The sequence below is a fragment of the Silurus meridionalis genome, chromosome 2 (genome assembly GCF_014805685.1).
Source record: "Silurus meridionalis isolate SWU-2019-XX chromosome 2, ASM1480568v1, whole genome shotgun sequence".
Lineage (NCBI taxonomy): Eukaryota > Metazoa > Chordata > Actinopteri > Siluriformes > Siluridae > Silurus > Silurus meridionalis.
In genome coordinates this window covers 218,673-238,371 of record NC_060885.1, presented here as the reverse complement: position 1 = coordinate 238,371, position 19,699 = coordinate 218,673, and the positions used below count along the sequence as shown (strand labels likewise).

At 41.3% G+C, this 19,699-nt stretch overlaps 1 protein-coding gene across 1 annotated transcript; it reads left to right on the top strand.

Moving 5' to 3' along the window:
• Nucleotides 1–927: 927 nt before the first annotated feature.
• Nucleotides 928–19,426, top strand: LOC124396894 (mucin-22-like). The gene is made up of 26 exons (XM_046866264.1): nucleotides 928–2,667; nucleotides 5,615–9,530; nucleotides 9,623–9,777; nucleotides 9,871–9,992; nucleotides 10,586–10,647; nucleotides 10,753–10,853; nucleotides 10,960–11,032; nucleotides 11,124–11,278; nucleotides 11,386–11,507; nucleotides 12,100–12,161; nucleotides 12,267–12,367; nucleotides 12,474–12,546; nucleotides 12,638–12,792; nucleotides 12,900–13,021; nucleotides 13,630–13,691; nucleotides 13,797–13,897; nucleotides 14,004–14,076; nucleotides 14,168–14,322; nucleotides 14,430–14,551; nucleotides 16,897–16,958; nucleotides 17,065–17,160; nucleotides 17,369–17,547; nucleotides 17,671–17,792; nucleotides 17,895–17,956; nucleotides 18,558–18,837; nucleotides 19,035–19,426. The coding sequence occupies exons 1-26, from the start codon at nucleotides 1,077–1,079 to the stop codon at nucleotides 19,128–19,130; spliced, it is 8,220 nt and encodes a 2,739-aa protein (XP_046722220.1). The 5' UTR covers nucleotides 928–1,076; the 3' UTR covers nucleotides 19,131–19,426.
• The last annotated feature ends 273 nt before the right edge of the window (nucleotides 19,427–19,699 follow it).

The following is a 19,699-nucleotide window of genomic DNA, read 5'->3' as shown; positions in this document are numbered from 1 at the left end:
TCAGTGACTACTGAGGAAACAACCACAGCTACAACTGAACCATTAACCATGACCCAGACAACAGAACTGACCAGTAGCACAATGTACTCCACACAGGACACAACCACAACACCAACAACAGCAGAATCAACCGAATATGCTTCAACTGTAAATCCAACTACAACAACTATGGCATCAGTGACTACTAAGGAAACAACTGCTACAACTGAAACATTAACCACAACCCAGACAACAGAACTGACCAGTAGCACAGTGTACTCAATAAAGGACACAACCACAACAGCAGAATCAACCGAATACACTTCAACTGTAAATCCAACTACAACAACCCTGGAATCAGTGACTACTGAGGAAAGAACCACAGCTACAACTGAACCATTAACCACGACCCAGACAACAGCACTGACCAGTAGCACAATGTACTTAACACAGGACACAACCACAACACCAACAACAGCAGAATCAACCGAATATGCTTCAACTGTAAATCCAACTACAACCCTGCAATCAGTGACTATTGAGGAAAGAACCACAGCTACAACTGAACCATTAACCACGACCCAGACAACAGCACTGACCAGTAGCACAATATACTTAACACAGGACACAACCGCAACACCAACAACAGCAGAATCAACCGAATATGCTTCAACTGTAAATCCAACTACACCAACTCTGGCATCAGTGACTACTGAGGAAACAACCACAGCTACAACTGAACCATTAACCACGACCCAGACAACAGCACTGACCAGTAGCACAATGTCCTTAACACAGGACACAACCGCAACACCAACAACAGCAGAATCAACAGAGTACACTTCAACGGTAAATCCAACTACAAAACCCTGGATTCAGTGACTACTGAGGAAACAACCACAGCTACAACTGAGACATTAACCACAACCCAGACAACAGAACTAACCAGTAGCACAGTTTACTCAATAAAGGACACAACCACAACACCAACAACAGCAGAATCAACAGAATACACTTCAACTGTAAATCCAACTACAACAACCCTGCAATCAGTGACTATTGAGGAAAGAACCACAGCTACAACTGAACCATTAACCATGACCCAGACAACAGCACTGACCAGTAGCACAATGTACTTAACACAGGACACAACTGCAACACCAACAACAGCAGAATCAACCGAATACGCTTCAACTGTAAATCCAACTACAAAAACCCTGGAATCAGTAACTATTGAGGAAAGAACCACAGCTACAACTGAACCATTAACCACGACCCAGACAACAGAACTGACCAGTAGCACAATGTCCTCAACACAGGACACAACCGCAACACCAACAACAGCAGAATCAACCGAATCTGCTTCAACTGTAAATCCAACTACACCAACTCTGGCATCAGTGACTACTGAGGAAAGAACCACAGCTACAACTGAACCATTAACCATGACCCAGACAACAGCACTGACCAGTAGCACAATGTACTTAACACAGGACATAACCGCAACACCAACAACAGCAGAATCAACCATATACGCTTCAACTGTAAATCCAACTACAACAACTCTGGCATCAGGGACTACTGAGGAAACAACCACAGCTACAACTGAACCATTAATCACAACCCAGAAAACAGAACTGACCAGTAGCACAGTGTACTTAACACAGGACACAACCACAACACCAACAACAGCAGAATCACCCGAATACACTTCAATCGTAAATCCAACTACAACAACCCTGGAATCAGTGACTATTGAGGAAAGAACCACAGCTACAACTGAACCATTAACCACGACCCAGAAAACAGAACTGACCCGTAGCACAATGTACTCAACACAGGACACAACCGCAACACCAACAACAGTAGAATCAACCGAATATGCTTCAACTGTAAATCCAACTACAACAACTCTGGCATCAGTGACTACTGAGGAAACAACCACAGCTACAACTGAACCATTAACCACGACCCAGACAACAGAACTGACCAGTAGCACAGTTTACTCAATAAAGGACACAACCACAACACCAACAACAGCAGAATCAACAGAATACACTTCAACTGTAAATCCACCTACAACAACCCTGCAATCAGTGACTATTGAGGAAACAACCACAGTTACAACTGAACCAATAACCACGACCCAGACAAAAGCACTGACCAGTAGCACAATGTACTTAACACAGGACACAACCGCAACACCAACAACAGCAGAATCAACCGAATACACTTCAACTGTAAATCCAACTACAACAACTCTGGCATCAGTGACTACTGAGGAAACAACCACAGCTACAACTAAACCATTAATCACAACCCAGACAAAAGCACTGACCAGTAGCACAATGTACTCAACACAGGACACAACCGCAACACCAACAACAGCAGAATCAACCGAATACACTTCAACTGTAAATCCAACTACAACAACTCTGGCATCAGTGACTACTGAGGAAACAACCACAGCTACAACTAAACCATTAATCACAAGCCAGAAAACAGAACTGACCAGTAGCACAGTGTACTTAACACAGGACACAACCACAACACCAACAACAGCAGAATCAACAGAATACACTTTAACGGTAAATCCAACTACAACAACTCTGGAATCAGTGACTATTGAGGAAAGAACCACAGCTACAACTGAACCATTAACCATGACCCAGACAACAGAACTGACCAGTAGCACAATGTACTTAACACAGGACACAACGCAACACCAACAACAGCAGAATCAACCGAATACACTTCAACTGTAAATCCAACTACACCAACTCTGGCATCAGTGACTACTGAGGAAAGAACCACAGCTACAACTGAACCATTAACCACAACCCAGACAACAGAACTGACCAGTAGCACAATTTACTCAACACAGGACACAACCGCAACACCAACAACAGCAGAATCAACCGAATACACTTCAACTGTAAATCCAACTACAACAACTCTGGCATCAGTGACTACTGAGGAAACAACCACAGCTACAACTGAAACATTAGCCACAACCCAGACAACAGAACTGACCAGTAGCACAGTGTACTCAACACAGGACACAACCACAACACCAACAACAGCAGAATCAACAGAATACACTTCAACTGTAAATCCAACTACAACAACCCTGGAATCAGTGACCATTGAGGAAAGAACCACAGCTACAACTGAACCATTAACCACAACCCAGACAACAGAACTGACCAGTAGCACAATGTACTCAACACAGGACACAACCACAACACCAACAACAGCAGAATCAACCAAATACACTTCAACTGTAAATCCAACAACAACAACCCTGGAATCAGTGAGTATCGAGGAAAGAACCACAGTTACAACTGAACCATTAACCACAACCCAGGCAACAGAACTGACCAGTAGCACAATGTACTTAACACAGGACACAACCGCAACACCAACAACAGCAGAATCAACCGAATACACTTCAACTGTAAATCCAACTACAACTCTGGCATCAGTGACTACTGAGGAAACAACCACAGCTACAACTGAAACATTAACCACAACCCAGACAACAGAACTGACCAGTAGCACAGTGTACTTAACACAGGACACAACAACACCAACAACAGCAGAATCACCCGAATACACTTCAACGGTAAATCCAACTACAACAACCTTGGAATCAGTGACCATTGAGGAAAGAACCACAGCTACAACTGAACCATTAACCATGACCCAGACAACAGCACTGACCAGTAGCACAATGTACTTAACACAGGACACAACCGCAACACCAACAACAGCAGAATCAACAGAGTACACTTCAACGGTAAATCCAACTACAAAAACCCTGGAATCAGTGAGTATCGAGAAAAGAACCACAGCTACAACTGAACCATTAACCACAACCCAGGCAACAGAACTGACCGGTAGCACAATTTACTCAACACAGGACACAACCACAACACCAACAACAGCAGAATCAACCGAATACACTTCAACTGTAAATCCAACTACAACAACTCTGGCATCAGTTACTACTGAGGAAACCACCACAGCTACAACTGAAACATTAACCACAACCCAGACAACAGAACTGACCAGTAGCACAGTGTACTCAATAAAGGACACAACCACAACACCAAAAACAGCAGAATCAACAGAATACACTTCAACTGTAAATCCAACTACAACAACCCTGGAATCAGTGACCATTGAGGAAAGAACCACAGCTACAACTGAACCATTAACCACGACCCAGACAACAGAACTGACCAGTAGCACAATGTACTCAACACAGGACACAACCGAATACGCTTCAACTGTAAATCCAACTACAACAACCCTGGAATCAGTGAGTATCGAGGAAAGAACCACATTTACAACTGAACCATTAACCACAACCCAGGCAACAGAACTGACCAGTAGCACAATGTACTCAACACAGGTCACAACCACAACACCAACAACAGCAGAATCAACCGAATACACTTCAACGGTAAATCCACCTACAACAACTCTGGCATCAGTGACTACTGAGGAAACAACCACAGCTACAACTGAACCATTAATCACAACCCAGAAAACAGAACTGGCCAGTAGCACAGTGTACTTAACACAGGACACAACCACAACACCAACAACAGCAGAATCACCCGAATACACTTCAACGTTAAATCCAACTACAACAACCTTGGAATCAGTGACCATTGAGGAAAGAACCACAGCTACAACTGAACCATTAACCACGACCCAGACAACAGCACTGACCAGTAGCACAATTTACTTAACACAGGACACAACCGCAACACCAACAACAGCAGAATCAACCGAATACGCTTCAACTGTAAATCCACCTACAACAACTCTGGCATTAGTGACTATTGAGGAAACAACCACAGCTACAACTGAACCATTAATCACAACCCAGAAAACAGAACTGACCAGTAGCACAGTGTACTTAACACAGGACACAACCACAACACCAACAACAGCAGAATCACCTGAATACACTTCAACGGTAAATCCAACTACAACAACCTTGGAATCAGTGACTATTGAGAAAACAATCACAGCTACAACTGAAACATTAGCCACAACCCAGACAACAGAACTGACCAGTAGCACAGTGTACTCAATAAAGGACACAACCACAACACCAACAACAGCAGAATCAACCAAATACGATTTAACTGTAAATCCAACTACAACAACCCTGGAATCAGTGAGTATCAAGGAAAGAACCACAGCTACAACTGAACAATTAACCACAACCCAGGCAACAGAACTGACCAGTAGCACAATTTACTCAACACAGGACACAACCACAACACCAACAACAGCAGAATCAACCGAATACACTTCAACTGTAAATCCAACTACAACAACCCTGGAATCAGTGAGTATAGAGGAAAGAACCACAGTTACAACTGAACCATTAACCACAACCCAGGCAACAGAACTGACCAGTAGCACAATGTACTCAACACCGGTCACAACCACAACACCAACAACAGCAGAATCACCCAAATACACTTCAACGGTAAATCCAACTACAACAACTCTGGCATCAGTGACTACAGAGGAAACAACCACAGCTACAACTGAACCATTAATCACAACCCAGAAAACAGAACTGACCAGTAGCACAGTGTACTTAACACAGGACACAACCACAACACCAACAACAGCAGAATCACCGAATACACTTCAACTGTAAATCCAACTACAACAACCTTGGAATCATTGACTATTGAGGAAAGAACCACAGCTACAACTGAACCATTAACCATGACCCAGACAACAGAACTGACCCGTAGCACAATGTACTCAACACAGGACACAACCGCAACACCAACAACAGCAGAATCAACCGAATATGCTTCAACTGAAAATCCAACTACAACAACTCTGGCATTAGTGACTATTGAGGAAACAACCACAGCTACAACTGAACCATTAATCACAACCCAGAAAACAGAACTGACCAGTAGCACAGTGTACTCAATAAAGGACACAACCACAACACCAACAACAGCAGAATCAACAGAATACACTTCAACTGTAAATCCACCTACAACAACCCTGCAATCAGTGACTATTGAGGAAACAACCACAGCTACAACTGAACCATTAACCACGATCCAGACAAAAGCACTGACCAGTAGCACAATGTACTTAACTCAGGACACAACCGCAACACCAACAACAGCAGAATCAACCGAATACACTTCAACTGTAAATCCAACTATAACAACTCTGGCATCAGTGACTACTGAGGAAACAACCACAGCTACAACTAAACCATTAATCACAACCCAGAAAACAGAACTGACCAGTAGCACAGTGTACTTAACACAGGACACAACCACAACACCAACAACAGCAGAATCACCCGAATACACTTCAACTGTAAATCCAACTACAACAACCTTGGAATCATTGACTATTGAGGAAAGAACCACAGCTACAACTGAACCATTAACCATGACCCAGACAACAGAACTGACCAGTAGCACAATGTCCTCAACACAGGACACAACCGCAACACCAACAACAGCAGAATCAACCGAATATGCTTCAACTGTAAATCCACCTACAACAACTCTGGCATTAGTGACTATTGAGGAAACAACCACAGCTACAACTGAACCATTAATCACAACCCAGAAAACAGAACTGACCAGTAGCACAGTGTACTTAACACAGGACACAACCACAACACCAACAACAGCAGAATCACCCGAATACACTTCAACCGTAAATCCAACTACAACAACTCTGGCATCAGTGACTACTGAGGAAACATCCACAGCTACAACTGAACCATTAACCACGACCCAGACAACAGAACTGACCCGTAGCACAATGTACTCAACACAGGACACAACCGCAACACCAACAACAGCAGAATCAACCGAATATGCTTCAACTGAAAATCCAACTACAACAACTCTGGCATCAGTGACTACTGAGGAAACAACCACAGCTACAACTGAAACATTAACCACAACCCAGACAACAGAACTAACCAGTAGCACAGTGTACTTAACTCAGGACACAACCGCAACACCAACAACAGCAGAATCAACCGAATACACTTCAACTGTAAATCCAACTATAACAACTCTGGCATCAGTGACTACTGAGGAAACAACCACAGCTACAACTAAACCATTAATCACAACCCAGAAAACAGAACTGACCAGTAGCACAGTGTACTTAACACAGGACACAACCACAACACCAACAACAGCAGAATCACCCGAATACACTTCAACTGTAAATCCAACTACAACAACCTTGGAATCATTGACTATCGAGGAAAGAACCACAGCTACAACTGAACCATTAACCATGACCCAGACAACAGAACTGACCAGTAGCACAATGTCCTCAACACAGGACACAACCGCAACACCAACAACAGCAGAATCAACCGAATATGCTTCAACTGTAAATCCAACTACACCAACTCTGGCATCAGTGACAACTGAGGAAAGAACCACAGCTACAACTGAACCATTAACCACGACCCAGACAACAGCACTGACCAGTAGCACAATTTACTCAACACAGGACACAACCACAACACCAACAACAGCAGAATCAACCGAATACGCTTCAACTGTAAATCCACCTACAACAACTCTGGCATTAGTGACTACTGAGGAAACAACCACAGCTACAACTGAACCATTAATCACAACCCAGAAAACAGAACTGACCAGTAGCACAGTGTACTTAACACAGGACACAACTACAACACCAACAACAGCAGAATCACCCGAATACACTTCAACGGTAAATCCAACTACAACAACCTTGGAATCAGTGACTATTGAGGAGAGAACCACAGCTACAACTGAACCATTAACCACGACCCAGACAACAGAACTGACCAGTAGCACAATGTCCTCAACACAGGACACAACCGCAACACCAACAACAGCAGAATCAACCGAATTCGCTTCAACTGTAAATCCAACTACAACAACTCTGGCATCAGTGACTCCTGAGGAAACAACCACAGCTACAACTGAAACATTAGCCACAACCCAGACAACAGAACTGACCAGTAGCACAGTGTACTCAATAAAGGACACAACCACAACACCAACAACAGCAGAATCAACCAAATACGCTTTAACTGTAAATCCAACTACAACAACCCTGGAATCAGTGAGTATCGAGGACAGAACCACAACTACAACTGAACCATTAACCACAACCCAGGCAACAGAATTGACCAGTAGCACAATTTACTCAACACAGGACACAACCACAACACCAACAACAGCAGAATCAACCGAATACACTTCAACTGTAAATCCAACTACAACAACCCTGGAATCAGTGAGTATCGAGGAAAGAACCACAGCTGCAACTGAACCATTAACCACAACCCAGGCAACAGAACTGACCAGTAGCACAATGTACTCAACACAGGTCACAACCACAACACCAACAACAGCAGAATCAACCAAATACACTTCAACAGTAAATCCAACTACAACAACTCTGGAATCAGTGACTATTAGGGAAAGAACCACAGCTACAACTGAACCATTAACCACGACCCAGACAACAGAACTGACCAGTAGCACAACGTACTCAACACAGGACACAACTGAATACACTTCAACTGTAAATCCAACTACAACAACCCTGGAATCAGTGAGTATCGAGGAAAGAACCACAGCTACAACTGAACCATTAACCACAACCCAGGCAACAGAACTGACCAGTAGCACAATGTACTCAACACAGGAAACAACCACAACACCAACAACAGCAGAATCATCCGAATACACTTCACCTGTAAATCCAACTACAACAACCCTGGAATCAGAGAGTACTGAGGAAACAACCACAGCTACAACTGAACCATTAACTACACCTCAGACAAGAGAACTACCCACTATCACAATGTACTCAACACAGAATACAACAACTCCAGCTCCAACAACAGCAGAATTAACTGCATCATCATCAATTGAAGTTGCAACCACTGTAACTGTAGAATCAATGACTCATGAGGAAACAACCACAGATGCACATCTACCAATAACTACAACACAAAGAGCTGTGCAGACCACTAGTACAGCATTAGCAACACAAAACCACAGCATCAAAAACACAACCACAGCATCAAAAACAAATGAATCAACTCCAACAACCATTAAATCAATAACTACAGAGGAAAAAAACACAGATACAACCATACATTTAACTACAAAACAAACTGAAGACAAGACCACTAGCACAGTTTACACAACACAAGACACAACAACCACTGGTCCAAAAACAGCAGATTCAAAAGAATATACATCAACTGTATTTCCAACTATTTCGAATGTAGAATCAATGACTACTAAGGAAAAGACAACAGCTAACACATTAATTACAACCGTACCATCAACTCTAACATCAAATGTAGTGACATCATACACTGTATCCAATACACATTCTACAACATCTGCATCTGAGACATCTGCATCTATGACTCTATCGCCAACCACAGATACAATAAAACAGATTTCAACATCAACAATACCTTATGCAGCGAACCCCCCAGCAAAGTAAGTTGTTAAATGTGGAAATATGAATTTATATGTTAATTACAAATTTTCTATTTTGATTGAATAAACAATTTCTTTTTGTTTTACTTCAGATCTGGTTTAGCTGTGGTTCAGACCAGGATGCTCTTCAGCAGTTCCTCTCCTGTTCCCACTGAGAGTTTGGTCAGCAACACAATCCAGACTCTTCTGAGTGCACATCTCCAAAACCTCACTGATGCTGTAACAGTGCTGAACTTCACCTATGAGAGTATGTTCCCATTGCTGCTATAACACTTCGTATCATTGTTCCATTAATATGAAAGCTGACACATCTTTCTGGGCATTTTCCACTGTTCCACAGAACTTTCAGACACATCCTATGTGGTCACCTTCACATTGAACATCAGTAACATCAGCATACCAGAGAACCCTGACCTCAGGAACAACACCTACAACACGGTGCAGAGCATCGTCAATAACGCTGTGAGTGACCATGACCATGACCATAACAATGCTGTAACTACGCTCCAGAGATGGCATTGGATCCCATTGCTGGGTTTTATTAAAGAAACGATTGCAAGAATGAAATTGACCAAAGGTCAGAGTAATTCACAGAGATATCTGAGGAAGTGCAGACTCACAGTGAGGTACGGAGAGCAGAGACCAGGGTCAGTACTTAACAAGAGAGATACTTCTCTTGGCAGAAATTAAACATGCTACATAAACAGGGACGATAAGGACACCAAATTACCAACAAGTGTGCAATGCAGATCAGAATCTAGGTGAAGGTGACCTCTTGTGGTCATTTGGCAGAGTGCAGGTGATGGCTCTTCCCTTCCTGTGTTCAGAATTGATTGTGGTACAATCTATGTTTTTAAATGTGGTGTATTCTCAAAGTGCAGCATGGATTAAACATTTCCAACTAAATTTCTTTCTAAATATTTTCTTTAGAAGTATAGAATCATGTCCGACTGCTTCAGTTAAACAAAACTTGGAACACAAAATACCTACAAACTCTACAATGGAAAGCTCTTCAATCTCACATTAAATCTGATTAATTCTCTTTCCATCTCCAGTTAAACACTCTTCTAAATGAACCTGATTCAAAAGCATTTGAACCACAGAGCTCTTTCTTCATGTAAGTTCACAGCTGTACTAATTTCTTCTCTGAAAATAAATTCTGTGATTCTTATTGTAAATTGAATTGTATTGTGATGTTTATGCTTTCTCTTACTGGTAACAGGAGTTTAGGAAACCAGTTAAAAGGTAGCATGGATTACAGCTTCCAAGACGGAGACATTGTAACACCAGCAGCTTTCCTCAGTGGGCTCATGACACAGAATGGTATGCTACAATAACATCTAGTATCACACCTGTTATGGTAATTTCACTTGGGAATCCCAGCAGGTTTAATTTTACTGGACATGTTACAAAATTGTTTCCCTTGCAGTCTTGACTACAACGGCTTCTCCATCAACTACAGGAACTGTCGCTTTGTCATCGACAGCAACTCTGTCAGTAGTGTAGGTTCATTTCCAATATGTTTGTGTATCGGAGAAATCCATATTCACCTCGATTGACAAAGAAATTCACCACAACCTTTTATCTTTTCAGATCTGGTTCAGCTGTGGTTCAGACCAGGATGGTCTTCAGCAGTTCCTCTCCTGTTCCCACTGAGAGTTTGGTCCGCAACACAATCCAGACGCTTCTAAGTGCACGTCTCCAAAACCTCACTGATCCTGTAACAGTGCTGAACTTCACCTATGAGAGTATGTTCCCTTTCCCTATGACCCATTGCTGCTATAACACTTCGTATCATTGTTCCATTAATATGAAAGCTGACACATCTTTCTGGGCATTTTCCACTGTTCCACAGAACTTTCAGACACATCCTATGTGGTCACCTTCACATTGAACATCGGTAACATCAGCATACCAGAGAACCCTGACCTCAGGAACAACACCTACAACACGGTGCAGAGCATCGTCAATAACGCTGTGAGTGACCATGACCATGACCATAACAATGCTGTAACTACGCTCCAGAGATGGCATTGGATCCCATTGCTGGGTTTTATTAAAGAAACGATTGCAAGAATGAAATTGACCAAAGGTCAGAGTAATTCACAGAGATATCTGAGGAAGTGCAGACTCACAGTGAGGTACGGAGAGCAGAGACCAGGGTCAGTACTTAACAAGAGAGATACTTCTCTTGGCAGAAATTAAACATGCTACATAAACAGGGACGATAAGGACACCAAATTACCAACAAGTGTGCAATGCAGATCAGAATCTAGGTGAAGGTGACCTCTTGTGGTCATTTGGCAGAGTGCAGGTGATGGCTCTTCCCTTCCTGTGTTCAGAATTGATTGTGGTACAATCTATGTTTTTAAATGTGGTGTATTCTCAAAGTGCAGCATGGATTAAACATTTCAACTAAATTTCTTTCTAAATATTTTCTTTAGAAGTATAGAATCATGTCCGACTGCTTCAGTTAAACAAAACTTGGAACACAAAATACCTACAAACTCTACAATGGAAAGCTCTTCAATCTCACATTAAATCTGATTAATTCTCTTTCCATCTCCAGTTAAACACTCTTCTAAATGAACCTGATTCAAAAGCATTTGAACCACAGAGCTCTTTCTTCATGTAAGTTCACAGCTGTACTAATTTCTTCTCTGAAAATAAATTCTGTGATTCTTATTGTAAATTGAATTGTATTGTGATGTTTATGCTTTCTCTTACTGGTAACAGGAGTTTAGGAAACCAGTTAAAAGGTAGCATGGATTACAGCTTCCAAGACGGAGACATTGTAACACCAGCAGCTTTCCTCAGTGGGCTCATGACACAGAATGGTATGCTACAATAACATCTAGTATCACACCTGTTATGGTAATTTCACTTGGGAATCCCAGCAGGTTTAATTTTACTGGACATGTTACAAAATTGTTTCCCTTGCAGTCTTGACTACAACGGCTTCTCCATCAACTACAGGAACTGTCGCTTTGTCATCGACAGCAACTCTGTCAGTAGTGTAGGTTCATTTCCAATATGTTTGTGTATCGGAGAAATCCATATTCACCTCGATTGACAAAGAAATTCACCACAACCTTTTATCTTTTCAGATCTGGTTCAGCTGTGGTTCAGACCAGGATGGTCTTCAGCAGTTCCTCTCCTGTTCCCACTGAGAGTTTGGTCCGCAACACAATCCAGACGCTTCTAAGTGCACGTCTCCAAAACCTCACTGATCCTGTAACAGTGCTGAACTTCACCTATGAGAGTATGTTCCCTTTCCCTATGACCCATTGCTGCTATAACACTTCGTATCATTGTTCCATTAATATGAAAGCTGACACATCTTTCTGGGCATTTTCCACTGTTCCACAGAACTTTCAGACACATCCTATGTGGTCACCTTCACATTGAACATCGGTAACATCAGCATACCAGAGAACCCTGACCTCAGGAACAACACCTACAACACGGTGCAGAGCATCGTCAATAACGCTGTGAGTGACCATGACCATGACCATAACAATGCTGTAACTACGCTCCAGAGATGGCATTGGATCCCATTGCTGGGTTTTATTAAAGAAACGATTGCAAGAATGAAATTGACCAAAGGTCAGAGTAATTCACAGAGATATCTGAGGAAGTGCAGACTCACAGTGAGGTACGGAGAGCAGAGACCAGGGTCAGTACTTAACAAGAGAGATACTTCTCTTGGCAGAAATTAAACATGCTACATAAACAGGGACGATAAGGACACCAAATTACCAACAAGTGTGCAATGCAGATCAGAATCTAGGTGAAGGTGACCTCTTGTGGTCATTTGGCAGAGTGCAGGTGATGGCTCTTCCCTTCCTGTGTTCAGAATTGATTGTGGTACAATCTATGTTTTTAATTGTGGTGTATTCTCAAAGTGCAGCATGGATTAAACATTTCCAACTAAATTTCTTTCTATATATTTTCTTTAGAAGTATAGAATCATGTCTGACTGCTTCAGTTAAACAAATTATGGAACAGTTTTACTCGGAACACAAAATACCTACAAACTCTACAATGGAAAGCTCTTCAATCTCACATTAAATCTGATTAATTCTCTTTCCATCTCCAGTTAAACACTCTTCTAAATGAACCTGATTCAAAAGCATTTGAACCACAGAGCTCTTTCTTCATGTAAGTTCACAGCTGTACTAATCTCTTCTCTGAAAATAAATTCTGTGATTCTTATTGTAAATTGAATTGTATTGTGATGTTTGTGCTTTCTCTTACTGGTAACAGGAGCTCAGGAAACCAGTTAAAAGGTAGCATGGATTACAGCTTCCAAGACGGAGACATTGTAACACCAGCAGCTTTCCTCAGTGGGCTCATGACACAGAATGGTATGCTACAATAACATCTAGTATCACACCTGTTATGGTAATTTCACTTGGGAATCCCAGCAGGTTTAATTTTACTGGACATGTTACAAAATTGTTTCCCTTGCAGTCTTGACTACAACGGCTTCTCCATCAACTACAGGAACTGTCGCTTTGTCATCGACAGCAACTCTGTCAGTAGTGTAGGTTCATTTCCAATATGTTTGTGTATCGGAGAAATCCATATTCACCTCGATTGACAAAGAAATTCACCACAACCTTTTATCTTTTCAGATCTGGTTCAGCTGTGGTTCAGACCAGGATGGTCTTCAGCAGTTCCTCTCCTGTTCCCACTGAGAGTTTGGTCCGCAACACAATCCAGACGCTTCTAAGTGCACGTCTCCAAAACCTCACTGATCCTGTAACAGTGCTGAACTTCACCTATGAGAGTATGTTCCCTTTCCCTATGACCCATTGCTGCTATAACACTTCGTATCATTGTTCCATTAATATGAAAGCTGACACATCTTTCTGGGCATTTTCCACTGTTCCACAGAACTTTCAGACACATCCTATGTGGTCACCTTCACATTGAACATCGGTAACATCAGCATACCAGAGAACCCTGACCTCAGGAACAACACCTACAACACGGTGCAGAGCATCGTCAATAACGCTGTGAGTGACCATGACCATGACCATAACAATGCTGTAACTACGCTCCAGAGATGGCATTGGATCCCATTGCTGGGTTTTGATAAACAGTTGCAAGAGTCAAACATCTCAAGAGTAGATATTTTTATTTGAGTTAGTGCAAAGTCACATTGGAGTTCTGTTAATATTATAAAACCACGTAATTTGCATAAATCTGAATAAAAATAAATGTAGTCAACCACAGGACTGCAATGTATAATGTGAAAAGAGTTAGGAATGAAAAATTGTGTTTGTCTTACCAATGGCAGACATTAATTCTGCTCCATAAATAGTAACGTCTCTAGGTTACGTATTTAACCCTAGTTTCCTTAGAGAATGAGATGCTGCGGCCGTAGCAGATGAGCAATTGTTCCAACTTACTCCATGGACTTGTCCTGTGGACATAACAGTCCAGTGCTCGGACCAGGCACAGCTGGGTAAATTTCTTCTGGTCTTGGGTCTGGAATGGAGGAATAATTGCCTGGATCCTGACAGGTCATGGGATGACCTGCTCTAGGGCACTGGCCATGCCTGAAGTGAACTCCAGAAAGGAGGGGGCCACAGAGAGTGCCTGTAGATCACCTACTCTCTTTAGAGAGCAGATAGCCAGCAAAAATGCAGTCTTAACAGACAAGTGATTCCATAATATTTTGTCCAACAGCTGAAAGGGGGGGCTCAGACAGAGCCACCCAGGCACTCTAGGTCGCACTGGAGGCCTCCAGGTGCCGCAGAGAAAACACATCAGGAGTGGGTCTCTGCCCAGTGAATGCCCCAACATGGGTGCATAATACGCCGAAACGGCGGATGTGTAGACTTTAATGGTGGACGGAGCCAACGGAACTCCAGCACTTAACCAACCGGGCAGTGAACAGGGTCAAATTGGTGCTGAACGCACCACACAGTGAACAGAGACCATCTCGTGGCATTCGACCTCCCCGTGGAGGGAGCGCTAGATTGGAGAATGGTCTCTACTACCTCGGTGGAGAGATTAGAACCTCAGAGCTGTGCCAGTACCAATCCAGAGCCAGCTGAAAGTATGCATCCTTTAGATCTACCATGACAAACCAGTTCGGCTGTAGAACCCGGACTCTCTGTCTAATGGAGGTACCACCTCAATGGCCTCCTTTCTCAGGAGTGTGTCTAATTTTTATTCCATGACCAGAGCCTGCTCGCTTCCCACCTGAGTGTGACAGAGCCGGTTGAACTGGGGCAGACCTGAACTAAACGGGATCCCTTACGGGGAGAGCGCGGTGGAAAGTGTAGGGTTGTGGTTGGGGCTGCGCCCCCATGAAATCGGTGTGGGAGGTACCGTTGGAACGCCACTGCCTAAGGCGAGAGTGGGGTGTCCAGCAGCATGGCTTTGTCCCTGTCAGAATTGCGGACAGGGTGAACCACAGATGTTTCTCTGTGGCTGGGATGGCAGCCATAGACTGGCCAATGGCCTTAGCGGTCTCTCTTGTGGCTCGTAGGGACAGGTTTGATTTTTGTAAAGCTGCTTTGAGACAATGTCTGTTGTGAAAAGCGCTATAGAAATGAACTTGACTTGGATGCCCCACCTGTGGAGAGATAGCCTGCTAGCATCTCTTCCACCCTTGGCATGACTCCATAGCCGTGGTCCCTAAGCCCTATGATGTTGGAGTACACAGAGGTCTTGGGGGCTAAAAGGGGCGGGCAGAGAGGGGCTGCTCCCAGGACCTGGACACCTTGGTGAAAAATGGCAAACCCCGACATGGAGGCTGTGACTCGGGAACCAATCTAGCGTGCTCCACTCCCAAGCAAGCAACGCATGGGCTGTGCGAACTGTGGGAACAATTGCTTGCTTTTTGGACATTTATCACTTACCTGAAGGGGACAAACACACAGAGAGCGCTTCCTGAACAAGCAGAAGCTGGTGCCGGCTTTACTCCATGTGCGTTTTATACCTCCTGGTCGTGACGTTACGCCACCAGTGATAGCCTGCTTCCAATTTTGATTGATAACATACATTATTCAGAGCATGGAAAATACAGCCGCGTTCCTGAAAGGGAACATTCGTTGTTTGGAAAATTCAGTGTTAAAAACACATTTCTCTGTTCTGAATATTTTGTGGTACAGGATATCTTTATTTGCATGTTGTTTTACCTTTTAAGCTTACAGAAATTTATACCTAATATTATTTCTAATATATTTTCAATACACCTATATATTAACCAAATACATTTTAATTAATGTCTCATTTTCAGTTCAAATCTCATAAAAAAAATTTGGGGAAAAAAAAATCCCATTGGAATGTACTGTATATTGGTATATTTTTGTATCTCAAATTAAATTAATTCTCATTCCTTATCCAGCTAAACATTCTACTAAATAAACCTGGTGCAGAACCTTTCAAACCCCAGAGCTTTTCCTTCATGTAAGTAAACAGCAGGATTCATATCACCTCTAAAAATAAATTCTGTAATCCTTATTGTTACATGGTATTGTATTGTGATGTATGAGCTTTCTTCTACTGGTAACAGGAGCTTAGGAATCCAGGTTAATGGAAGCATGGAGTACTACTTCCAAGATGGAGACACCAAAACACCAGCAGCTTTCCTGGATGAGGTTACACCTATGTATGAGTCCTAATAATAATTTTACAGATTTATAATCAGTGTGTTGTCACTGTGAGAAAACTGTCTAATTATTCAGATGACAGCTTTTATATATTCAATGTATAATATTACCTATTTATTGAATGAGAAATTAATCTTCTTTAAAACCATCTTTAAAAAGTATTTATAACATTCATTACATTCATTTATTTTTTTTCTTCTATTTCAGATTAGGAAATGTCCTGATATACATTCAACTTATTTTTAAGAATTTGACCAAAGTACCTAGTGAAGCTGATGTTGTCAAAGCTGCTAATTCTCTGCTGGACTCAAAGATCAGAAAAGCACGAGATCTTACAACACAAAAACTGAATGACCCTGTGAGCATCCAGAACATCACTTATGAACGTGAGTCTGGTTTCTATAAAACTCTCCCTAAATTCTTTTTTAAAATTAGTGAATGTGTTTTGCTCTAAATGCAGGGTGCTATTTACCTTGAATTTAATTTTATTTCTTATTTCACCCCTTTAGAAATTAGTGAAAACTCATACATTATAAAATTTGGATTCCAAATCAGCAATGTGACCATCTCCATAAATATTCAGCTCAGAAATGAAACGTATATTTTAATCCAAGACACCATCAACACAATGGTATGTGAAAGCCAATGTTCACTGTACCAGAATTACTTTACATATTGAAATACAATATTACTTTGTCCATGATCAAACACAACATTTTACCAACTTTTTTAGCTGAACACTATCCTGAATGGCAAAAGTGCTACTCCATTTGTCTTCCCACAAGCAAACTACACGTAAGTGACTCACTTTTGCATCTTAAATCAGGTGCTACAAAATGAATCAAAATATAACTTTCAAACACTGTTACCATATAGTAACAGTGTACCATATAGTTACCATATAGTCTTATTTTGTAAGGTGGAATCACCAGTGTTCATGCAGAATGTTAAAGACCAAAATTTAATGGAAATGGGAATTAATGAGTAGCATCTTCCTGACTTTTTTTAACTATACGACTTTTTTAACTATACCCCACTCTTGTTATAAATTGAGATTCAACACAAATTAACTTGGAAACTAAATAAAACTAAAGAAATCACCATGAAACCCCATTCTGTAGCTTTAGTGTGAAATCCTTAAGTGCAGGCTCAGTTTTATATCTATGGCACTTTTAACAAATACATTGTACCAAAATTTTAAAAAGCTTTTACAGGCAATTAAAATTTTGTAGTTTTGTTTTTAATGTTGAGGTCTGTCTTATATATATCATTAGTGTATTGTTTCCGTGAGGGAAAGTTCATCTGTGTTCATTTTAACTTTTTTTTTCTGTCAGAGAATTTTGTCACCAAAAACAGAACATGAAATTTTATTTACAAACAGGTTTTTTGTTTCCAGGTTTAATGGTAAAGAAATTGTGGCTAATTCAGAATACATCTTTGTGGAAGGTGTCACCCAGTTTACACCAAGTGGATTTCTTTCTGAAATACTCAAGATTAGTGGTCTGTCAATCTCCACCACTCCTGCTGCTCAAACAGATGCCCCTATCTATGTAGTCCTGAGGCCCACAGTCCAAGCAAACACCACCACCACTGGTGGAAGTTCTGCTTGGATCCTGGGTATCATTATTCCCTGCAGTATAGTCATCATTCTCATACCATGCTGGATTCTACTCTGTGTAAGTGTCAATAAAGGTTTTGTTTTCTAATCCCTGAATGCAGGGTGCTATTGATATGAAATGTAATCTGTATTCATTAATGTTTGTAAAAGGGAAAGTTTTCTACATTTATATTTTTATCAGTTTATGCACTAACCACAGTTAATTTAGTGATGTATGTAACACTCCATTTTTTTCTTTCTCTCCATTTTTATCAGTGTTTGCTGTGTGGTTGCTGCGCTGGTTTAAGGAGGCGTTACAACAGAAGACGGTCCTACAATGTTCAATACACAACACGAAATGGACTTTTTTAAAGACAGTTTAAGTGTAAAAGGATCTCTTAAAAATATAATTTGTAACTATTAGATTTTTTTTTATTTAATTATTTAATTTAAATTTGTTCAAAATGTATTTTTACTTTTATTTTATAAAAGTATTTACAAAAAAGTTAAGCTATACACAGCCAAGTCGAGTGAATTATTAAAAGGACAAACTAATGTGCAGCTATACATGTATTTTTATTTAATAATTTATTAAACTTATTTATTAAGTCTGTTTTAAATAAAGCTAATCAAATAACATCTAAAATTTGGTCTAACTGTTTTATATGCCAAAATATTACCGTACTTTTTACCACACTTTGAACCCCGTGGCTTAAAAAACGAAGCGGCTTATTTATGGATTTTTCCTGGGTTTTTCCTGGTTTCACAAACTTCAAGCCAAAAAACTGAGCCCCATAACATTAGACCAATGAAATTTCCGAACGTAAACGAAAAAACGCACTTCACCTGTGTTCTGAGCTGCACGGCATCGGGAGATCACCGATGGTGATTTTTAAACGCACGACAATGCCAAAAGATAAACTCCTGAGAGAAATAGTTGT

Coding starts and splice junctions, on each gene's coding strand:
- LOC124396894 (XM_046866264.1), top strand. CDS start 1,077: ATGACCCAGACAACAGCACTGACCAGTAGCACAATGTACTTAACACAG. Junction 11,508..12,099: donor AGAGCATCGTCAATAACGCT/GTGAGTGACCAT, acceptor TTCCATCTCCAG/TTAAACACTCTTCTAAATGA. Junction 13,692..13,796: donor CCACAGAGCTCTTTCTTCAT/GTAAGTTCACAG, acceptor TACTGGTAACAG/GAGCTCAGGAAACCAGTTAA.